The 23,897-nt window shown below is 44.9% G+C and overlaps 1 protein-coding gene across 1 annotated transcript; it reads left to right on the top strand.

Annotated features, from left to right (window-relative positions):
- The first annotated feature begins 1,610 nt into the window (after positions 1-1,610).
- Positions 1,611-20,292, top strand: HMGCS2 (3-hydroxy-3-methylglutaryl-CoA synthase 2). Its single transcript, XM_010980526.3, has 10 exons — positions 1,611-1,765; positions 6,238-6,692; positions 10,450-10,575; positions 11,127-11,291; positions 12,780-12,945; positions 14,732-14,902; positions 15,959-16,065; positions 16,681-16,806; positions 18,040-18,151; positions 19,886-20,292. Exons 1-9 carry the CDS (start codon positions 1,662-1,664, stop codon positions 18,144-18,146), a joined length of 1,527 nt encoding a protein of 508 aa, XP_010978828.3. The 5' UTR covers positions 1,611-1,661; the 3' UTR covers positions 18,147-18,151; positions 19,886-20,292.
- The last annotated feature ends 3,605 nt before the right edge of the window (positions 20,293-23,897 follow it).

The raw sequence follows: 23,897 nt of genomic DNA, 5'->3' as shown, positions 1-23,897 counted from the left end.
GCTTCAATCTTCATGATCGAGGGAAGTGGAGGAAGATTGAGAGTTGACTGCAAGAATGAAGGGCACTGGCCATCTGAACTGATAGCATGTGCTTGAAAAGAACGGGATCTTTGAGAGGAGGGAGAGGAAAAAAACACTGGAAGTGTCAGTGAAGAACAAGAGGATCTACGCTTTATTCCAAACACCTCAGTACATTGGGTACTGGAAGCCAGCGGGTGGATATTGTGTAGAGCAAAGAGCGCAACTGCCTTTTGAGAGCTGCAGTCTGAGATAGAGCAAGAAGCAAAGATTGGAAATAAAGAATTTTAAATTGGTGACAGAACTTTGGAAAGGGCTCAGTGGAAGGGCACAAGGTGACAGAACAAGGTGGGAGATTGGGTTAGATCAGTTATTCACCAAGATATTTAGAGGCAAGAATCGAAAGTTGATGAGAGGGGAGGGTATAGCTCAGCGGTAGAGGGTGTGCTTAGCATGTGCAAGGTCCTAGGTTCAATCTCCAGTACCTGCATTTAAAAAAAAAAAAAAAAGAATCTAAAGTTGATGGAAGACCTAGGAGACTTGGACTTCTGGGTGCACCTAGAAGTTCTATGTCTTCAGGAAAATGAAGTCACCTCTGTCTCCCTTAAAGCAGGAACCATTCTGGCTCATTTCCATGCCCTCCACAGAGTCATGTTAGACAGAAGGAGTAACAGGGTGAATGCAGGACTCTTGTGAAAGACAGAGGAAGATCGGTGCCACGAAGAAGGGATGAATGGAGAGATTCATTGGAAGAGCTTTTTATTGCAAAGTAGGAGACCCAAGTGGAAAGAAAGATCAGAATCTAGAGTCCAAAGACATGGTTGAGTCCTCAACCTTCCACTTGCAAGCTTTGGGAAAGTCTTTGGGAAAGTCTTTGGGAAAGCCGTGTCACCTGTCCACATATCACTAGCCTCATATGTAAAGTAGACCTTTCTTCCTCAGGAGATCTTGAGCTTCAAATGACGATCACCTCTCTGGGGCTTTTGTACTTTTATTAAAGCACTTGTTGCCTTTCACTTGAAAATGGTGCAAAGCTCTACAAATACAAGGGTCACAATAAAAACAGGAGAAATATAGCAGGCCCACATCCTCTCTAACACCCATTCGTTTGCCTATGTGCCAGTACCCTCTCCCAGCTACCTGAAGGGCTGCTGTGGAAAGATTCATCCTCTTTGGTTTTGAAAGATTTTTCTTATTCTGCATAATACATTAAAATAATGGCTAACTTGGCAGGGAGCATTCCGGAGCACCAAGCGAGAGGTAACTCAGACAAGGAGCCAAGGTCCAGGACAAGCCAGGTGGGGTTACCTTGGGATGTGTTACAACAAGGAACACCATAGCTCCCAAGATGGGAGAATAAACAAGGCTGCCACGAGAGCCCAGGAAAGAGGGATCAGAGCCACCCTTTCCCAAACACGCCCAGAGCAGGGCAGCTCCGTACATGTTGGAAAGGTAATGTTTTTCTTTGACTCACCCAGGTTCTGTGTGAGACCTTTTGCCCAGTGTGAGAAGCCACAGAGCCTTGATAAGCAGGGGCAGGGCTTCCGGAGGCAGGAGTCCCAGGGCTCTATAAAGCCTGACCAGACACCACTGGACACCCCAAGGACTGTGAACTGCTGGCTGGCTGCTTGCTCCTCTGAAAAATGCAGCGGCTGTTGACTCCAGTGAGGGGGGTCTTGCAAGTGAGGAGAGTGGTACAGGAAGCTTCCCTCGTGCCAGCTCGCCTTCTCCCGGCAGCCCACCAAAGGTGAGTCACCTTGGTCCCAGGGACTGCACTGGCCACTCTTTGAGAAGCATCACAGAACCCGTAAAAGACAGGCAGAGGACCTGCCATAGGAAAAGCTCCCTAGAATTCCAGTCAAAACCTGGCAAGCCTTTTGCACAACCTTAGATAAGCAAGTTAACCTCTCAGGGTCTCGGTATCTCATCTCTAAACAGACAGCCCAGGTCTGTTTACAGATTTCTGAGATCTCAAACCTCTGACACTTGCTGTTTGTAAACAATGACATGTTTCCTCCCCACCCCACCCCACCCCTGCTGCACGAAGCAGTGGAAACATCACCAGGGCCCATGGCATTCTCCTCTCCATCACTGTTTCCACCTTTACCCGCAGCCCCTGCTAAGAACTTCAGGATTCTGCACCAACTGCAGTGTGAGTAAAACCAGCTGCTTCAAGCCACAGCAGCAAGTTTCAAAATGGACTGAGGATAAGAAGCGTATTTCTCCGTCCTTTGACTTCTTAAAATGGGGAAGTGAGACGTAAAGATAAGTGTGTGTGTGTGTGTGTGCAATGTGCTTGTGCACAGAAACACACACATACTCCTTTTTTTGGGTAAACACTCCCCAAGTCTGGCCCAAGTGCTTGCAGTCTCCCATCATTGATGGTGACATGGCTACCGCTAGCACCCCAGGACCTGCAAACCATCCCCTGGACTTTGGGACAGGACAGCCCTTTCTTACCTCCCATTTCTACACCACATTCCGTGAATATTTAGGAAAAAATACCTTTGGTCTAGTGCCTTCCCCTGGCTGGTGCCCAGGGAACCTGAGCGTGTGGATGTGTGGGGTAGGAGGTGATGCTCTTCAGCCTTCGTATTTCCTTCATGACTCCCCACCATCGTCCACATTCCCCCCCTGCCCTCCACATACAGGTCAAATGTCCCAGCTCAGAGTTTAACCTGTTTCTGTATTTGCGAGGAAGGGATGGACATGGGTTTGCTTGTTTCAATAAGCAACTCTTGTCTGTCCTCCAAGAGACAAACCTCACTCCTCACCATCCCGCCCCCCTACTCCTTCCAATGTTCGTGGTTCAAACGTTTGGAATCATTGTTCATGTTTTCCTTCGGTGGACTCACAGCTAATCCCATTTTCCACAGCCTGAACGAATATGAAGAATCCTCTTTGGGGGAAGTGTATAGCTCAGTGGTTGAGCACATGCTTAGCATGGATGAAGTCCTGGGTTCAATCCCCAGTATCTCTATTTAAAGAAAAAAAAAAGAATCCTTTTTATGGGTCTCCTTTTCTCTGTAGGTCTTTCCCCTTTAATCCAATCGGCATCAGCTCTAAACCCAACCTAAGGACTGCTCCTGTCTCAGCATGCGCTACACCACTTTTAAAATTAAGGAAACGCCATGTCCTCTACTTCCTGGTCCCTACCTACTTTTCTCATGTGTTGTCTCCCTGCTCCCCTTCACTCTCCGTTCCAGGTAGCCTTACCTGTCCAGTCACCCCCTGCTGTGGCACTGCCCTGAAACCCCCTCCCCCAGCTCTTCATCAGCAGAAGCTCCATGTATCCATCAAGGCTGACCTTCATGGAGCCTCTTCCATGAAGCCATTCCTGATCCTCTCCCCCGCAGGGGAGCTCTGCTTCCTTTGAACTCCTGTGGGATTTTGTCCATATCCCTGTCGTGGCCCTTTATCACATTCTGACTTTCAGCTGGGTTACATGGGTATGAAAGTGCTTATCTCATTCTTCCCACTGGTCGAGGACGTCCACAAGAACCTTGACCTCCTGCTTTCTTTGCCCACCCCTTCTCCTCTCCAGCCCTCCCTAGCACAGCGCCTGGCATGTAGTAGCTAATTTTGAAACACAAGGGAAGGATGTGAGATGGAGTAAAGAAATAAAAGCTTGATGCATATTCTTGAACAGAGCAGCACCAGAACAAAACCAATTTTAAATTAAATAAACTAATTATTCTTTAGAGAAAATGAAAGATTAGAAGAGATTGGAAACTCTCCTTGCAACCTAAGATTTCTAACTGGGAAGAGAAAGATGGAATTAGGTCAGAGAAGACAGAGGGAGAATGAGGCTGAGGGAAGCCAAACACAGGACCAAGAGCTGGTTAACGTTAGCTCCTAGGTACTGGAGAAGTCCCTTCACAAATATGTGAGAGGACAAAGTCCAATTCTTTGGGTGGCACCAAATAAATAGGGCAGATAACTAAATTCCAATCTTCTTCTGTCAGACAGAACCCTTTATCACTTCTGTCAGATGAAACTTTATCACTTCACCTCACTAGCTTATGAACATATGATCCATTTTTGCTTCACAGCAGTCCTTCAAAGTGGGAAATGATGGGAAACCTGGGGTTACCAGAAGCCCAGAATCCTGATGAAGACAGGCACACTGGGTCTGAGCTACAATTCCTGTGGCATAGAGTTAAATTTATAAGCTTGCAGAGCCATCCTGTCACTCTTCCACGGTCAGGAATTCTGCAGCCAGATACAAGTCAAAGGAACTGGGGGGCACCCATGAGTGTGTGACACATTGGACTGGTGCCCAAGCACAGACATCCAAGGAGAGGACAGAATGTTTGTAATACAGGACAAACTAAGAAGTTACTCTGAGCACATCACTTCACCAGTGTGTGCCTGGCTTCCACCACATGTAAAATCAGACTATCACTAAAGGAAGCAGCTTTCAGGTCCTTTCATGTGCAACAGATGGAGGCTGGACTTGGTGAGTTCAGCTCTTCATAACTCTGGATCTTCACCAGAGGTATTAGAAGTCAGGGTTGAAGGCAGGTGGTGGGTCCAGGAAAGAAACAGTTCATCTTTTCCCTCTTTTCCTGACTCTGTCCCCCATTTTTCCTCTGCTCCCATTTAGAATGCCCTCTCTGCCATCTGTATTCTTACGGCCTTTGTTTGTTCCACATATATTTAGCTATAAAAATGCCAACGCCTCCATTAGACTCTGCTCCCTTTGTGAGTACAAAGGATGCCCTATTAATTACTGTGTATCTGGAACCCAGGGCTGTGTTGGGTGTGCTCAGTAAGTATGGGGAGGCCCAATCAGAAAAAGTAGAGAGGATGGAATGAAACAGAAAACTTCCTTAAAAAGAAAAACAGTAGGTAGGAAAAAAAAAATGGAGAAATGGGGATCACAAGACAGGCACTTTAAAGTGAATAAAACTTTCTAAATGATGTCCTATATAATATAGCTCAAAGGAATGGAGAGGAAAAATGAAGTTAAACTAAAGTAAGATTTTTATGCTGTTCAAAAAATAGCAGAAGTATTAATTTTTAAGTGAGATTATGATAAGCAAAGAACATATACTGTAATCTCTAGGGTCATTCCTAGAAGAAAAAGGACAGAACAAGATAGACCATGAAAAGAGTAATAGAAAAGCTAGGGCAGCTTCATTAACATTGGGGAAAGTAGACTTTATGGCAAGAAAATCACAAAGATAAAGAGGGACATTTAATAAGGATAAAAGAGTCAATTCAATAGAAAAATATAACAACTCTAAATGTGTATTCATCTGATCACATAGCTTCAAAATGTATTTTAAAAAAAATGAATGAAATGATTGCTATATTGTCTCCTAAGGAAACTAGCTAGACACCACTCATGGGATTTCTTTTTCTTTTTTTTTTTTTCATTGAGTTATAGTCATTTTACAATGTTGTGCCAAATTCCAGTGTAGAGCACAATTTTTCAGTTATACATGAACATACATATATTCATTGTCACATTTTTTTTTTGCTGTGAGCTACCACAAGATCTTGTATATATTTCCCTGTGCTATACAGTGTAATCTTGTTTATCTATTCTGCATATGTCTGTCAGTATCTACAAATTTTGAAATCCCAGTCTGTCCCTTCCTACCCCCCGCCCCTTGGCAACCATAAGTTTGTATTCTATGTCTATGAATCTGTTTCTGTTTAGTATTTATGTTCTTCTTCTTTTTTTTTTTTAAATTCCATATATGAGCGATCTCATATGGTATTTTTCTTTTTCTTTCTGGCTTACTTCACTTAGAATGACATTGTCCAGGAACATCCATGTTGCTGCAAATGGCATTAGGTTGTCGGTTTTTATGGCTGAATAGTATTCCATTGTATAAATATGCCACATCTTCTTTGTCCAGTCATCTGTTGATGGACATTTAGGCAGTTTCCATGTCTTGGCTATCGTAAATAGTGCTGCTATGAACATTGTGGTGCAGGTGTCATGCTGAAGTAGGGTTCCTTCTGGATATATGCCCAGGAGCAGGATTCCTGGATCATATGGTAAGTCTATTCCTAGTCTTTTGAGGAATCTCCATACTGTTTTCCACAGTGGCTGCACCAAAGTGCATTCCCACCAGCAGTGTGGGAGGGTTCCCTTTTCTCCACAGCCTCTCCAGCATTTGTCATTTGTGGACTTTTGAATGATGGCCATTCTAGCTGGTGTGAGGTGATCCATTTGTGGAATTTTTATTGTTATCTCTACTACAGGTTTTCTACAGTTCCTGCTGTCCCCTTGGCCAAAACAGATACTTGGCCAAAGGATGTGGGCATCCTTGCCCTGGAGGTCTATTTCCCAGCCCAATACGTGGACCAAACAGACCTGGAGAAGTTTAACAAGGTGGAGGCAGGGAAGTACACAGTGGGCTTGGGCCAAACCCACATGGGCTTCTGCTCAGTCCAGGAGGACATCAACTCCCTGTGCCTGACGGTGGTGCAGCGGCTGATGGAACGCACACAGCTCCCGTGGGACTCTGTGGGCTGGCTGGAAGTGGGCACTGAGACCATCATCGACAAGTCCAAGGCTGTCAAAACAGTGCTCATGGAGCTCTTCCAGGATTCAGGCAACACTGACATTGAGGGCATAGGTAACACCAATGCCTGCTACGGTGGCACTGCCTCCCTCTTCAACGCAGCCAACTGGATGGAGTCCAGCTCCTGGGATGGTACGTGCTGCCAGACGCTTTAGGTAAAGAAAGGAGCTGGGTTTACTTCTCTGTTCCCAGCGTGGTTTCATCCAGGAAGGGAAAGACAACATATCCACACAGCTGCTACTATCATCCCAAAGCTACAATGATAATAACCACCCAGACTTGTTTAGCTTTTATACAGTTAATTAGGTAGCCTGTTCACATAGCCATTCATTTAGAACAGCCTAGAAAGTGGGTGTTATGCCAGATTTACAGTTGAGACAGTGGAGATCTAGTATCTTACACATAGTGTGTGGCAGGAGTGAGACACCAAACCAAATCCAGTGTATTTCCGATTTCATTGTTCCTGTTTCTCCTAAGTCTTTGAGAGAGAGAGACTGGAGATGTTAAAAGATTTAAACAAGTTTAGATGTTAAGGAGAAAACACCCTGGTTAAAATAGACCCAAAGAATCACAGGATGGACTATTACACAGAGTATTTCTACTCTCTCTCCTTGCCTGGTTTCTAGAAAATTGCTTCTGCTTAACATATTAACATTACCCTGTATCTTACTTCTAACTTCCCTCCATGCTGTATCGGTGGAAGAACCTCTGTTGTGATGGACGGCAAGAAAAGGTTCAAGGGGAGCAGTACAAGTTGAGAGTTAGAAACCTATCTCTGTCAGTAATTGATGACAAGTCCCTTAACCTCTGTGAGCCTCGGGGTTCTCATGGGGCTGCCTGGCAGGGCTGGTAAAAGGATTAAACAACGTGTCAACGGAGTTGTGAAAAAGCAGTACCTGGGCAGACAAGGCACACTATTTACTAAGTTGGAAACGAGAATTGAAAACTTCAGAAACCATAATAAATATTAATTATAAAATTAATCATGAAGTCTTGATGTTGGCAGGGACCTTAGAGATTACTTAATCCAATATTCATTTTTTTAAAAAGCCCAAGAAGAAGAGTTTAATGATTTGCTTCTGTTCACACAGCAAGGCAGTGCAATTCCATACTTTCATTCAGTGTGTTTTTTCAACTGCCCTGCATAGGTTTACCATCAATGGTTCCAGCCTCTACATCATCAAATCTGTTCTTACAGTGCTTCTCCTGCTTGGCACTCATTATTCCCTCTCCAGAAACCCCTGCTACCATCACCGCCAATATATCCAACCAAGCATTTAGTTGGAGAGTATAAATGAAGGGCAAGGGACAATTACAGCGTTTAACCAAAAAATCAGAGCCCATATTTGGGTCCATTATAAGCTTCAAGCATGTCATTTCATTTGCATTTCTTATTATTTTTTTTTAATGGAGGTGCTGAGAATTGAACCAAGTCTCTCATGCACGCTCAGCATGAGCTCTACCAACTAAGCCATACCTTCACCCCCAAACATGTCATTTCCAACGAGTAGATTCTGCTGAAAGAATTGCAGGAAAGAACTGTAGATGCATCCTTCTTTAATGTGATGTCTTGATGGGGAAAAAAAAATTTAAACAAACTATTGGGATGTGACTTGTTTGTATTAAAACAAAAAGCATATTTAAGCTTGAGCCTAATGGCAACTGCCAAAACCAGACAAGGCCAGTGTAGATGTGATCTCTGTTTCTGACCGGGCCAACCATCCACCTGGGGACCCTCAAGTGGGAGGAGGTGGTTCTGGAACTCACCAGGAAGTTCTGAAGCACTCCAGAGAGACAGCAGGTGTGAGGGAAGGAAAGAGCAATGCCCGCTCAGATTGCCTGAGAGACCTCGTTTTTTCTTGTCTTTTCTTTTTAAATGAAGTTAATTGAAACCTACAGTGTGTGTGTATATAAATATATACATACATACATACACACACACACACACACGCACACAAAGCGTAAAGAAAAATTTCCCTTTGATACCCCATTAACACTTCCCAGAATTTAACACTAGCAGTTCTATATATTATTCCAGAAATTTTCTATGTACCTCCAAGCACATCTCATTCAGCTTTTAACATTGTATACTTTATTCCTCATCTCTATGATGCCTTAGAGGTCATTCTCTCTATATAGAGAGAGAGAGAAATATATAGAGGTATGTATGAGGTCTACTTTATTCTTTTAAAAGCCATGTTAAATTCTATTGATGGATACGCCAAACTTTAATTAGTCCCATATAGATGAATATTTAGATTGGTGGATTTTTTTGAAGTTATAAATAGTGTTTTAATGAACGTTGTACAGTAGCTTTGCATGCCTGTGATAATACGTTGTAAGAACAGATTCACAGAATTGGAATTGCTAGTTTGATTTAAAAGTTTGGTGAAATGTGCCAAATTACTCTTCAAAATGTTGTACTAAAGGACATTCCTACAATATCTCTTATCAAGCTTTCTAATCGTTGTCAATTTCATAAGCAAAATAATAGTATCATCGATTTTCCTTTTTTATTATAAGAAGCTGACATTTTTATGATGTTTATTGGCCATTTTTCTATTACATATCTTACCTTTCTTATGAGACTTTTATAAATGAAGGAAAATAGGATTTTGTTGGCTTTAAGAACTGTAAATACTTCCCCAGTTTGTCTTTTGAGTTTGTTTCTGATAGAAGGTTTTAATTTCTAGGTAGTCAAAATTCTGAACTTTATATACATATATAATTTGTTTATATACATTTATATTTATTTTATATTTTTATACATTATTTATAAATATAAAATTGGGGAGAAAAAAACAACACTGCTTTATTGGGGTTGAAGCTAAAGTTGTTATATACTCTTAAGAGAAAGTTCTTAGGTTTCAGTGAATTTGGGTTGGAATCCTGACTCTGAGTCCTTATCCTACCATCTATTACCTGTGTGGCTCTGGGCAAGTGACTTAAGTTTTGGGCCTTAATTTCTCTGTCTATAAGGAGAGGGTAACTGTATCTGATACATAGACTTATTGTGAGGACTAAACTGTATAGAGATATAACTCTCAGCGCAGTGCTGGGGTAAATCCTGGCAGCTTCCTCGCAGAATAGGTAGAATACTGGATACTCCTGCCATGTCTCTCCCACAAAGCCAAGCTTAGGGGCAGGCAGTACTGGCAGATGAAAGAGGAATAAATAATATTCAGGACAACAATCATTTATTGACTAATAGTCTGGCTATTATTGAAGTAGTTACTATAGATCATCTACATTTAATCTGGTTACTCAGCGTAAACTCTTCTCACAATGGAAGTAGTACCAAATAGTTCAAAGCACATGGTTCAGGATCCAGTCAGAACTGGGTCTGAATATAAAAGTCCACATTCACTACGAGGGTGCCCTTAGACAAGTTACTTGATCTCTCTGGAATGCAGCTTCTTCCTCTGGAAATGTGGGTATTACCTGCCTCACTGGGTTGCTTTAAGGATTGTTTGAGGGTAATTAGTATCTATCTAGTATTTCAAATATTAAGTTTCCCTCCCTATCCCTTCGCCTTCTGTGATTTGGAAGGAATTTCCATTTACAGCACCACAGAGTACTGTGAAGTGATCTGTACAAACCTAAATTATCTCCAGAAATGCCAATTTAGAAATTTTTCATTGAATTCAGAAACTGAATTCTGAATAAATGAGCATTTTACAATTAGAGTAACAGGACTCCGAGTTTTGACGTTGCACTTCAAATGTGTCATGATGAGTTTCACTAGAACGTATGTTCCACAGGGCAGAAAGTTTTATTTTGGCCCATGGATCTTACCGCCAATACCTAAAGTTATGCCTGGCACTCGGGAGGCTTTCAGTCTGCTTGAGACTCGGTAGTGATGATAAATATTTCTTGTCTCTTGTTACAGGTCGCTACGCAGTGGTGGTCTGTGGAGACATCGCAGTGTACCCTGTTGGTAACATTCGCCCCACTGGTGGGGCCGGAGCGGTGGCAATGCTGGTTGGGCCTAAGGCCCCTCTGGCCCTGGAGAGAGGTTTGTAGTAAATTACATGGTTCCAGGAGACTGTGCAGAGGATCACCAAATGACCCCAAGGTGGCATACACACCCACTACATGGGGCTGAAGTATGGATTTGAGAATGATAGTGCTTGCCTTCAAGAGACTGGATGGGGGAGCAGAGGGCAGGAAGGAAGGGGAGAGAGGGTTCAGCAAGGTTTCCTCTCTGTGCCATCACACACTGGGATAATGATGTGTGGATGGATGGCACTGATGCTGTTGACAAGGACCCTTTGGGGGCAACTGAAGATGAAGGAAGATAATTGGGTATAAAGCGAAAGTTTTCCTTTGAGACTCTTGGTGTCTATTCCAAATTTTTTAAGCCCATGTAGGTGTGGAAATGGAAATATAAATCTCACTTATATATAAGTAACAATCTAATCAGCTTCCTTTGAACACATGAGAGATGTTCAGTGGGCTCAGGCTTGTGCATGAGACCGGTAAAGACCAGGAGACTATTTACACACAGTTCTCCCATCCTCTCTGCTCGATGTGGGCTGCATCGTATGCCTCTGTGTGCCTTTCCAGGGCTTAGAGGAACCCACATGGAGAATGTATATGACTTCTACAAACCAGATATGACTTCAGAGTACCCACTGGCGGATGGGAAGCTCTCCATCCAATGCTACTTACAGGCCCTGGACCGATGCTACACGTTATACCGTCAAAAGATCCAGAACCAGTGGAAGCAAGGTATGAGGCTCAGAGGGCACAAGGCAGGGACTCTATCTACATGAGGCCAAGAGTTTGTCCTAAACACTTAAGATAAAGATTCTTTTATCCTCCCCAAATATTCTCAAGAGAATTGTTTCATATTCCATTCTAACACCCTTCTCTGGGTCTGTGCTAAAGTCCCTTTGGAAGTCATCCAAAGTCAAGTACGAAATTGCCTCTAACTTGAGCTAAATGAAAGAAAATAAATAATCCAAGGCCAAAGCTGAAGCCAGTGGGTGTCAGCCACCTGGGGAGGTGCTGTGTGAGCCAGAGTGACCGTGTTCTGTGGAGGCTAGGATTACTTCCCGCTGAAGTCAGGAGTGATCTGCCTCTCGGTTTAGTTTGCCACCTTTTAAAATCTGGCTGATGTTGAAAATTCTTACCTATATTTTCAATACACTTAAGTGTTACTGGTGATTTTTTTTCTCTGCATGGTAGTGTTGACTTGATTTTCACCTTTAGTTTATAACGTTTTCTGCTTAAAAAAAATTATGTAGTGATTTCATAATCAGAAGAGAAACAAAGCAGGGGAAGGGTAAGTTCCAGTGGCATACGTGAGGTCTTGAGTTCAATCCCCAACACTTCCTCTAAAAATTAAATGAATAACTAAGCCTAATTACCTCCCCTCCAAAAATTAAATAAAATTTAAAAAGAAAAAATGAAAAGAGACAAGTCATTTTTAAAATACAGAGAAACCTACCTACTTCTTTAAAAACTGAAAAAGGTTTCCTACCTGTTCAGCCACATCCAGATGGGCAACTGAAAAAGGTGAGTTTCAATGTGGGAAAAAGGATGTGCTGAAACATCAGAGCAGGGGTGCTTTAGGAGTGGCTTCAGGGGCCACTTCTTGCCTCTTTCCACTGTACTGGGTGGGATGCTGGCTGTCCCCATGGGTAAGGAGTCGACTTGGACCTCTCTGCCTCTGCCCATCCACTGTAAAAGTACTATTGGCTAATTACTCTCGCCTCCTCTAAATTCTTATGACATCCTAACTTTACTCCCTATTCTCACATGGCATTTGTTCGGTGCTGCTTTGAATCTCAGCACCAAACTGTAAACTTTGCAGGGGCAGAGGGTACACTGCCTTCTTCTTCAGAGTGAGAGAGAGAGAGTCTGGAGTGTAGAGTCAGAGACATCAGAACCTAAATCCAAAGCCAGTCATTTTCAAGCTGGGTGACCTTGGACACCTGACTTGGCTTCGTATTTTGAAGACTGTTTTCTCCCCTGGAAAACAGAGAAAATAATACGCGGTTGATTTGAGGAATTATCCGTCCTAGAGGTTGGCAACAATAGATAGGAAGAAAGTATTTATTTCTTTCCCTTCATTCTCTACAAGGAGAGGGTTTAGTAAGTTGCTTGTAAAATGAAAGAACAAACCTCTGTGTGTTTCTGGAGGCTCAGCCAGATCTCGGGGAGGGAGTCTAAGTGGCTCACGCCTCATCCTTGCTTTCACACCCCCTCTTCCAGATGGCATCAATCAGCCTTTCACTCTCGACGATCTGCAGTTTATAATCTTTCACACACCCTTCTGCAAGATGGTCCAGAAGTCCCTGGGTCACCTGATGTTCAATGACTTCCTGTCAGCCAGTGGCAACAGGCAGACCAGCCTCTACAAGGGGCTGGAGGCCTTCAGGTGAGTCCTCTTCACGAGGAGCCTGCAGGCTCTTGAGGGGTGAGGAAGGAGGAGGCTCCCTCATGCCTTAAGTCTGGACCACCAGCCACTCCTGTGGGGAAAACAGCAACTCTCCAACACAGTAGAAGTGACACCATGTCCCTGCGTGGGTTAGTGGGTTGTAGTCTATGTAGGGCCCTCACCCTGCATCTCAGGGCTCACACAGACCCTGCCAGTACCTCTAGACCAAGTGACTATAAGAAGCTTCAGAAAACGAGATAAAGGGGAAAGCGAGTGTAGCTAAGTCACTCAGTCTACAAACATTTTACGAACATCAGCTATATGTCAGGCATCATCCTAAACTCCGGGAACACAAAATGGACATGAGTCTCTGATCCCTGCCCGGAGGATCTCACAGTCTAGACAGACAGAAACACCTAGAAACAAACAATCACAGTGCAGGATGGCAACCTGGGGAGTGTCCAGTCTCATCCTCACTTGCCATTGGCTTAATCAATGTCTTGCTCCTTGCTTCGAACTCCTCCATCTATGAAATGGAGATAGCCCAGCTCACCCCTGCTACGTGTCAATAACGCAGGAAGAATGCTGTTTATTGATACATTACTCCAAGATATTTAGAAAAGAAGAAGCCACAATACAAACAGTTCTCACTGAGAAAGGACTCTTTACCCTTCTTCTTGGGATCTGTTCATTTCACATTTTGGAGTATTCTACCAACATCTGCCCCTGTTCCTAACTGCTACTGCTAACTGCCACTGACTAAAATGTCCAAATGAGCACAGACCCTGCTTCTAAGACTTGCCTCGTGGGAAAAAATAAAATAAAATTCTAACATATACCAAAGATAATAGCTTACTATCTTTTATACCTGAAAGTCTCATCAACAATAAGATAAACACACTAAGTGGAAAACTGAACAAAGGCTATGGATGAGAAATGTTCTCAAGGAAGAAACACACACAATCATATTTTTAAACGTTCATGTCCGTTAGTAACAACTATAAACAAGTTACTGTTTTCTTTACATAGCCTTTTTTTAAGAGATAGAAACTTTATTCATTCAGGGAAGGGAGTAGTCTTGATTACATTTTTAAAATTGAAGTACAGTTCGTTACAATGTGTCAGTTTCTGGTGCACAGCACAATGTCCCAGTCATTTACGTAGCTTTTTAAAATTCTGAATACCCAGAACTGACAAAGCTATCAGAAGATGGGCAATAGCAGATGTGTAAATTGATACAGTGGTTTTGGGGGCGTAATAGGAAAACATGAAACCTTAAAGATGTGCACACCTTTTGGCTCAGTAATTCCACGTGTTTAAAAGAGCATGTAGCTTTTAGCTGCTGAGGTCAGGAGGTGGGGAGGAGATTGGTTAAGGTAGGGTACATCCTACCACGGGCCATTTTGCAGGCTTTAAAAATAATGTTAAAGAAGATGATTTAATGTCATAGAGAAAAGTAGTGAAGGAAGCATGCTAAACAAAATTTATAGGATGATTTTATTTTCCAATAAACCATATAAAAGTAGGGATGGATTCCATAAGGAAGATATGACTTAAGTGCTCTCTCTGAATGGTAAGACTGTCAGTGATATTTTTTCTCAGTGTTTTCTGTATTTCCAAATATAATATAATATAATATAATATAATATAATATTTCTTATAGTTCCAAATATTCTAAAAACATGGGTCCCAAAGTCTTCTCTCCAGGAGCTGTTACACTTTCCCCTTGCTCCCTCCCCCGCTCATGTGGCTTCTCACCTTGCCTGTTTGTCTGGCTGCCTCACAGGGGGCTGAAGCTGGAAGACAGCTACACCAATAAGGACATAGAGAAAGCGTTTCTGAAGGCCTCTCTGGACATGTTCCACAAGAAAACCAAGGCCTCCCTGTACCTCTCCACCCACAACGGGAATATGTACACCTCGTCCCTCTACGGATGCCTGGCCTCGCTTCTGTCCCGGTGAGTACTGCCTCCGGCCCCACCTCCTCTTACCCCTGGCTCTGGTCCGAGGGGTCAACTAAATTTTGTTTCTCTTCTGGTTCAGAATTTTTTCAAAAAGGAAAGAAAGAAGGAAGGAAGGAAAAATGAAAGAAACTTCTTTCAAAGGTGGATGTATGGGCAGATTTATTTTCAATATTAAACAGTGGACTCCAAAGTGAAGTGCATGTATGATGCTGGGGGAGGTGCAAGATCTATTTGGATGCTGTGAAAAAAAAAAATAGCAGAACTTTTATGCATATTTTATCTCATCCATTTAAAATCTCTGTACTCAGTAAAGCGTGGTGGGTAAGCAAGTCTAGCTTTAGAGCCTACAACCTGCGTTCGAATCTCTTTGCCACTTACTAGCTTTGACCTTGGAAAAATACTTAACCTTTATGTTTCTTATTTTTCCCAACTATAAAATGTGTACAATAACAATTCCTACCTTCTTAGGTTTTGATGAATGTTAAATGTCTAAAGCAATTAAAAGAGTAATGCTCACCAGGTGCCCAAATGTTAGTTTATTTTTATAGATACTCCATTTTGTAGATTTGATAAGAAAATACTTGTACTATGGTTCATGCTTATAACATATGAAAAAAATATGACTGGACTTGCGCAAATAATTGCTAATGAGATGTTAAACATATTTTTAAACTGCTGAAATATTACCAGTCAATATGGGAGCCCTGAGGTGAGTCCAGGGGTCTGACCTCGACTTGGAGGTGCCTTCAGAGTTCGCTGAGTTCATCTTGTCTTCATGGGTGGGGAGAAGTTCCTTTCACATCCCCGAAATTCTGCTGTGCTCACTGTGACTTCTGATTCTTGGATTTCAGCTGCTCTCCTCTTGGCCAGCTGTCCTCCTTCTGGGTCTACCCCTGGGGTCTTCCAAAGAGTCCCTCTTTGTGTAGAGTGCCCAGAACCCATTTCTTGCTGCAAGAGGTTGACTAGATAGGGTTGATAGGTTGGTGGTTTATTTGCAGTGAAGACTATAATGCTGATGTGTATTGGGGGGTTTGATGTCCTTCCCTGCAGTCACTCTGCCCAGGACTTGGCTGGCTCCAGGATTGGCGCCTTCTCTTATGGCTCTGGCTTGGCAGCAAGTTTCTTTTCATTTCGAGTGTCCCAAGATGCTTCTCCTGGTGAGTCCTGCCCTTCTATCAGTCACTTCTGGGTGGTTTCACCTGGTAAAAGAAATGATTATCTGTCTCACCACTACTGAGGCTTCCGTTCTGACAGAATTATGTTGTTCTTAGGAGCAAAGGAAAGCCCTGAAGGAATTTAAGCAACAGAGTAACTTTGTCTAATTTGTGTATTTGAAGAAGCATCTCCCTTGCTACTACTTAGAGACTAGATTGATGAGGAACAAAGGTGAACATGGGAAAACCAGTCAGATTATTCCAGCAAGTAGTCTAGGCAAGAGGTGGTAGTGATTTGGTTACAGCTGGTTAAAGAGAAGTTGATGGATTTGAGATATCCAGTAAACATTTGCTGATTATTTTATGATGGATGAGATCAAGGGCATACATCTAGGCACTAAATGGGCTACCCCTTGACTAAATGAGTGTGTCTGCCTGTATGTTTTGCTAACAATGTGTTTGCTAATCTTTATCACTTCTTGACATTCTAAGGCACGCACAGAGCACTGTCCCCTGGGACAGGGGCTCCCACAGAGCCTGGCTGTCCATTGGACTCACAATTGGTAGCAGTGATAATGACAATGAAGCAAGTTTAAGAGTCTTACTTTTGCTTCCCAGGCTCCCCTCTGGAGAAGCTGGTGTCTAGTACATCAGATCTGCCAAAACGTCTTGCCTCCCGGAAGCGTGTGTCTCCTGAGGAATTCACAGAAATAATGGAACAAAGAGAACAATTCTACCAGAAGGGTAAGAAAAAAGGAATAAAGAGAGGAGAAGAAGGCAGTTTTTCTCAGATTCTATGCCACTAGCTGGGAAGCAGCAAGGGATTCATCAGAGGTCTAGAATACAGTGGGTGAGAGTGACGACTTCTATGAGATATAATTGGAAGAAAGCTTGTTAGATGCAAATGGGGAAGAACTGGGTGGGGAAGCAGAAGGCAGAGTTGGAAAGAGGTAGGAGGCAGCATGTGGCTTCCCAATAAAGAGTGTAGATAACGACCCAGTAGAGGATGCTGGACAGTTAGGGCCCATGGAAGCCAGATGGATGGTCTTTGAAAAATGCTATCTATGCAGCAGCTGAAAAAGCCCAGACTTTGGAGCTAGACTGACCTATGACACTCACCAGCTCTTTATCTTTGAGAAAAGTATTTAACTTTTCTCACTTGTCTAATTTCTAAAATCTTACCAACTTTGTAGGCTTGCCAAACAGATTAATGAGCGAATTAATTAATGATAAATAAGTTATCAACAAATATCACTGTCTCCTTCCAACTGCCCCCTTTCCTTAACCAAACATAAAGCAAAATATTGCCTCAAAAAGCAACAAAGGAAAAGTAAACCAAAGCTAACACTGGGACTGGAGAGACCAGGTGGTGATTTTAAAAGCGTGGTAATCATATTTTTTTCAAGCAAAACTCAGGACACATGGTTTGCACTGTGGTCTGAAAAGGAGGCGGAACATATGGGATTAGGAATGTTCCAGAAAACTCAGATATAGTAATCATTGATCTTACCTGGAACAGGGGAGGGACATGTTAGAGCAAGAAAAAAGACAATTAAAATAAAAATAGAGTTTCTGAGATGAATGTTAACGAACAAAGCTCTGAAATACTGCGATGAAACAGTTGGAAAACTTAGGGCTAGGCTGGAAGTGTCTGTTGGAAGACAGGGTTCTCTGAGGTACCCCTCAGGCTAGGGTACCACTGGCAGAAGGATGTCATGAAGAGTTCAACGGCAGAAGGACATGTTTCTTTGGGAAAATGCCAAACTCCTATAATAAAATTTCTAGTAGACAAGCCCTAGGTACCAGCTCCAAGAGAGCTGCTTCTGGTTCTTCTGCTGGCCCAGTGCTCTCCTGAGTGTAGACGAGGTGAGCCCGCAGCCCGCTGCAGCACAGCTGGGAGGCTTTCGCCATGACGTTCTAGGCCTCCCAGCCCCACATTGCCCTTTGTGAGTTCTGCCTCTTCTCCTCGTTCCACAGTGAATTTCTCACCACCTGGTGACAAAAGCAGCCTTTTCCCAGGCACCTGGTACCTGGAGCGAGTGGATGAGATGTATCGCAGAAAGTATGCCCGGCGACCGGTCTAAAGGTGGTGAGTGAAATTTTGGAGAGCTGGTGGCTTAACGTTTTCCTCTGGGCAACGGATGTGGTTCTGAGAGTGCAAGCAGACCAGAAATGGTTCGTAGTTTCCAAAAGGATCAGAGGTGGGGAGTTTGTACCATGAGGACAGTAAAACTCTTGAGGATCTTTGCCCTAAAAAGGCAAAAGCTAGGGGATTGAGGGGGCGGGGGGGGTGGCATGTCCTTAAATCTTGAATGTGAAAAAAAAAGAGTCAACTTTTTACCTAATCTGCTTATAATAGGAAGCTCCCCTAGAACCTTTATAGAAAGAAAATTAGCTTCTATAACAAGAAACAGTCTGTGAACCTGAAACCATGGAACTCATTACTCCAAGGGGGTAAGTCAGTGGCAAAGACAGATGAATAGCTTCAGAGAAAGTACACACCAGTGTGCTGGAGACAGGTTCTTAAGGAAGCAGGGTGTTGGGGATTCTGTTAGAGCCAGGAGGCTCGGCTGGAGGGAGTCAGGCTAATGGGCTGTGTAGCTATCCTCACTCCATGCGATTCCTTCTGGGGGGAAGCAGTGAGATTTGGGGAGTAAGTGTGGAGCGGCTCAAGGAGGAAAAGAGTTCTGTGGAAGAGGACTGGGGCCAGAGAAGAAATGGGAGAGTTCTTTATGTTGATTTTTATAGGAGAATCAAGGGTTCGGAATTAGAATCTTGTAATCCGTGGACCCAGATAGCTGCCTTCAGTTTAACTTCCAAATTGGTACCTTAAGCAGAATGGAAGAGTGAGAAGCAATTTGTTTTACAACTGATAAATCTTCATAACTCAGTCCCAAATACCTCCTCTATATTTTTCTGATTTTTAATTTTTTTACTCCTAAAGGAAAAGGAGGGAGGCTAAAAAGGTTTGGCATGAGCAGGGGAAGGGGAGGAAGGCGTCTGCGGGTAAAGGAGACACGCAGAGACAGCGAGAAGACTACAGGATGAGGGGGTCCTCAGTTCACTCCTAACCACTGCCAGTTCCGGGCCGTGTGGCCTCCTGTGCCAGGGCGGAAACGTGCCTCTGGGATGTTAAGAAGGGGCTGGGCCGGGGGGCAAAGGGGCTGACAGGCCAGGCTGCAGGTGCAGCTGAGAACGGCAGGGCAGTGTGCAGGTTCACCAGGCTCTGGCGCTACCAGGGAGTCGTCTGCTTGCTCGTCGGCTTGTTTGTTTGTAATATATTTCTTAAGAGCAAGTCAGTGGCAAAGAGGGGCTATTAAATGTGTCAAGTGAATTCAGTCATCAGAGGCAGAGAGAGAGAGAGAAGAAGGAGGAGGAGGAGGAGAGGAAGAGACAGAGAAAGAGAATTGGGATTTTCAAGGGAGAGTTTCCCAATCAGTCTCCCTCCCTCTCCTGGTCCACAAGCTTAGGCAGCCTTGTACCTACGAAAAGAAAAGCTGGGCTCATCCTCATCTCACAGGAGCACTGCACCTGCACCCGTGAGAGGTTAGTGACTGAAGGCTTTAACGCCAGCGCAGCGCTCCGCGGGGCCCAGCCTGCCCACCTGTCACAGGCAGAGCGGGTCGTGGGGACCCTCCCCTGGCCTGGGGCTCAGGGCGCTCAGGCTTCCAGCCTTGCTGCTGGGCGGGCAGTGGGACATCCCAGCCCTCAGGACGCAGTTAGGAGAGCCTGCCTCAGCAAAGAGCAGGTATGGGGGAGTTTGGGGTGCCCAGGGTGAGACTCACGATCGAATGTCCTTCTTTCATGTCTTTAAATTCTACAGATATGTGAAGAGGCTCCTGGGAAAAGTATGTGACAGGACTTTTGCCCTCAATCAGTCATATAACGCCCCCCACTCTTCACTGGTAAATAGATTGGATTGGACACAGCAGCCCCCGTAAGCACTGGCCTTGTAAGGCAAGGGGCCATCCTTTGGGGGGTCCTTCGTGCCTGTCCCTGCTGCTGCAGTCCCGTCATGGGCTTGTGCTGCCAGAGGAGACCTTTGTGAAAGAAGGAGATGGATGCATGGAGGGACGGCGCGGCCTTGAATCACAGACCAGAAATGTGGCAGACCCGTTGTCCCTTTCAAGGTCCAGCTAACTGGCCTCTGCTTTGTTGTCACTCTGTTATTACTGTTACTGTCATATTTCTGTGCTGTTATATCTTCATCTGTTTCTTAGGGTTTTCTGAGAATTTTGAAATTTTATGTTTGGTACTAAGCCAATATAACACCATTAAAAAGATAGAGAAGGAGGGACTGACAACTGCATTTCTTGGAAACCAGAACACAGACGATGCACCAGCGGAGAAGCCTGCCAGGCCTCCTGGCTCTGGGGCCCCACCTGCATGTACCCCCACCACAGCCAACTTTCTGAGCACCTCACACCCTCCCCCTCTGCCCTCCAATTCCGTTCTCTGAAAGGCACAGGGAAACTAAGAGAGATACAGCTTCCACCCCCAGCTTCCTTCCCTGATGGAAAGACACTTTACAGATGAGGGCCAGCAGACAGGGGACAGAAATGTCTTCAGATCTGCGGACCATGCTTTGTCAGTGTTGTCTGCACAAATAAACACAGGACAGAACTTATTAGGTTAAAGTTATGGCTCCTCCAGCCAAAAAAAAAAAAAAAAAAATTCAATACTCAGCCTGCAATGTTCCCATTAGAGGAGTGTTTTTCCCCCTTGAGTTAGGGCGCACCTTCATCTGGGATCCTCTTGTAAAAGAGCAGCAGTTCAGGGAGGTGGGGACTGAACTGAGGAGGGCAGTGGGAAACATCAAGTTATTCCCTTTTAGAAACTTCCGTAAGCCACTGCGGGAAAGGGGCCCTTTGGAGGAAGGAGGATGGTTTCTACTGGTGGGGAGAAGGGCTGGCATGGCGGGGCGGTACAGGGATATGGGACACTGGGCATGTGAGGATGAGATGCTGTCCTCTCCTTCGCTGCCTGCCCCAGGGTGTTTACGTCACAACAGGGGCCAGAAAATCCAGGATAAATCCCAATGTGAGCACTAATCCACCATCAGCTGACTCCCTTCCCAGGCCCCTGGCCACGTGCTGGCTGAACTCCTGCCGTGTTACACCCGCCGTAGCAGCTGCTACCTCCCACCCTGGCTGCCCCCTGTGGTCTGCTCCTCCTCGGGAAGTGGTCTGGGGGCCCTCGGGCCAGTTGCACCCTTGGCAGGACAACATGTGCCTTTCCTAAGATCTCTGGAGTAGTGTCTAGTCATGGAAGAGAAGCCAATATTTACCTGAGTTCCTGAGGTAGGAGACTCGGGCCGGGGGGTGGGGGGCTGGGGACAGGTGCTTGCCATCCATCCATATAGTTCACTGTGAGGTCTTTGTGTTGAAACCTGCCTCCAGTGGCCTTAGCAACCAGGAATTTCCACATCACCCAATGCTGGAGCCGGGCCTGCCTCTGCTCAGAAGTCATTTGGACACAATGTAGGGGTGACAGTAAAAATATTTAACAATGAAGATATCAGGGTGCTGGCCAGTTGAATGGATGCTGCCCATACCCTGCACACCAGCTGAATATCAGCCCTGGTTCAGGCGCAGGGCACCCAGGATGGCACTGGTCATTGTCACCACTGCACAGACAGAGGTTCCCAGCCCCTTCTACACTAACTTCGACACTAAGCCCTAGGCCTTCCTCTGGTGGCTCTGAGATCCACTTCATTAAATGACTCCTGCTGGCTCTGAACAAAGCCCGCTCTCCTGTGTAAATACGGTCAGCATATGAGGGAGTGGTTTTCCAATTGCCTGGTCACCATTTTCACCCTAAGGTCAGCTACGGTCATGCAGATAAAGAACTTCCCCATGTGGGCAAAAAATAATCACCTAGGACAACCTCGAGCAGGAAAGGTGGGTGGGGAGATTACTAGATAAAGGCACTGAGCCCTGCTATACTCATCGCGAGCAAGAATATTCAACATGTTATATTAAAACAGATGGGAAGACTGGTCCAACGCGCTGACCAGGAGGCAACTTCTGGTCTCCAGGGGACACACTAAAGACACACGTTTCTAATCTCAGAGTTGCAGGAGTCAGCGTCCTGAGGCCGGTTCCCTCCTGCCTTACTCTGCCTTCCTCACTCAGCTTTCAGCAAACTCTTCCGCTTCCCAGCCAAGGTACACAAGAAAGAAATTGCACTCTGAAGTCAGGCAGTGCCAAGATGCCATAAATCACAGGAGTAAACTGCAAGAGCTGGAGCTCAAAATGAATCTTGCCTTTTTAAATTTAGGAGAGTTTATGCGGTGAGCCACAGACAGGGTGACGCAGTGAAAGCGTCCCATGCCTTCGCATGCCACCCATGTGTAGGAAGCTATTCGAGGATGCTCAAGTCATTTGAGTTTCTAGAATTGTTCTGATCACCACAGAGCACAGAATATGGTTGGTCAAGGGGCTTCTGGGGAAAAGGGGTAGCAGGCTGAAGATTGAGCTCAATTTTTAACTAAGTTTTGGCTTCATCAATCTCAGCCTGTTTTGCTAGCTGTCAGCAGGCTCCAGTGAACCCCGTCACCAGATGCCACGTGATGCGAGATCTCTCTCCAGTAGGAGGGAGTGGGTTGTCTGATGTTAGGACACCCCACGTCCAGATTTGACAGAACATCACAAGGGCAAAAGGAGGGTCATTTGGTGTACAGAATTCTGTGTTAGAGACTGAGTGAGACCTGCACATCTGTGCTCAGAGAAAGGCATAGGGATGAAGAAACCAGTGTTTGCGAAGTGGACCGGGGCACTTCCCACAAGCCACCTTTTAATCCCTTTAATCCTGAAAGGCATCATGATTCCACTTATTGAAGAGGGAACAAAGGCTTAGGGGAATTAAACAGTGCTCAAGGTCGGAGCAGCTCAAAGCCACCTCGCTGTTCATGTCCAGGCCCTTCCCTTTCCAGGTCTGCTAGCTTGAGGCTTTAACACACGTTCCAAGCTCATTGCAGATGCCGGCACAGCGAGCAGTCCTGGTGGAGTTTCTATCAACCTTTGGCTCAATTACAGCACTGAGGCCAAAAGGATGGGTTTGCCCCTGCCAGTGCCAATCAGCTGCCCTGTGCAAGGCCTTCCTAGCCTGGGTAAGTCTCAAAAACAGACATTATTGGGCATTAGGGAGGAATGGCTCATCCCCTACGGATGGAGGGAAAAACCCTCAAAAGGTGAATCATTAGGGTGCAGACTACCAATCTATCACATTTCATGAAAATCATCTTCAAAAAATCACCCAGTAATGCATTGTCCATCCCGTCCTAAGCTGGCTGTGAACTCGCCAAGTAGCCCCAGTCCTCCTGCCTCTGTGAATACTTCTTCCCCTTGTATAATCTTCCCAAACCTCTCCTCGGAGCCACCACCCTCAGTTCTCTGGCCTCAACAGAATTCATATACACTAGCTGTGGCACTCTCCTCGCTGCTGCTGCTGCTGTGTGCTCGATCCCCTCAACAGACGGAGACTGCTAGGGCCACCCTCGGAGCTTTCGTCCTCCCCCTGGGCAGACACCTACCCCAGTGCCTGGCACTGGTAAGGTTTGTTGAGTTATATTTATCAATGTGCATCTATATTCCCTCTTGGAAGGGATATCTGAAATAGCACAAGACTCCAAGACACCTTGAGCTTTGTTCCTAAAAAATGCCTCTGAATAAGCTGAGAGACAGCAGAGGGATCCCCTTCAGGGCACCCACACCCAGGCATGCAGTTGGCCCATCTAGATCTCCCTTCGGCTGTCAAATCCAAGCCTCACAGCGGCCTGCGGATGCCCTCTGGTGGCTCTTCAGGGTAATGACAACACCAAGACGCCCGGAGAG

The sequence above is a fragment of the Camelus dromedarius genome, chromosome 9 (assembly GCF_036321535.1).
Source record: "Camelus dromedarius isolate mCamDro1 chromosome 9, mCamDro1.pat, whole genome shotgun sequence".
Classification (NCBI taxonomy): Eukaryota; Metazoa; Chordata; class Mammalia; order Artiodactyla; family Camelidae; genus Camelus; species Camelus dromedarius.
The sequence above is the reverse complement of the archived record's forward strand: the minus strand, read 5'-3'. Positions and strand labels throughout refer to the sequence as shown.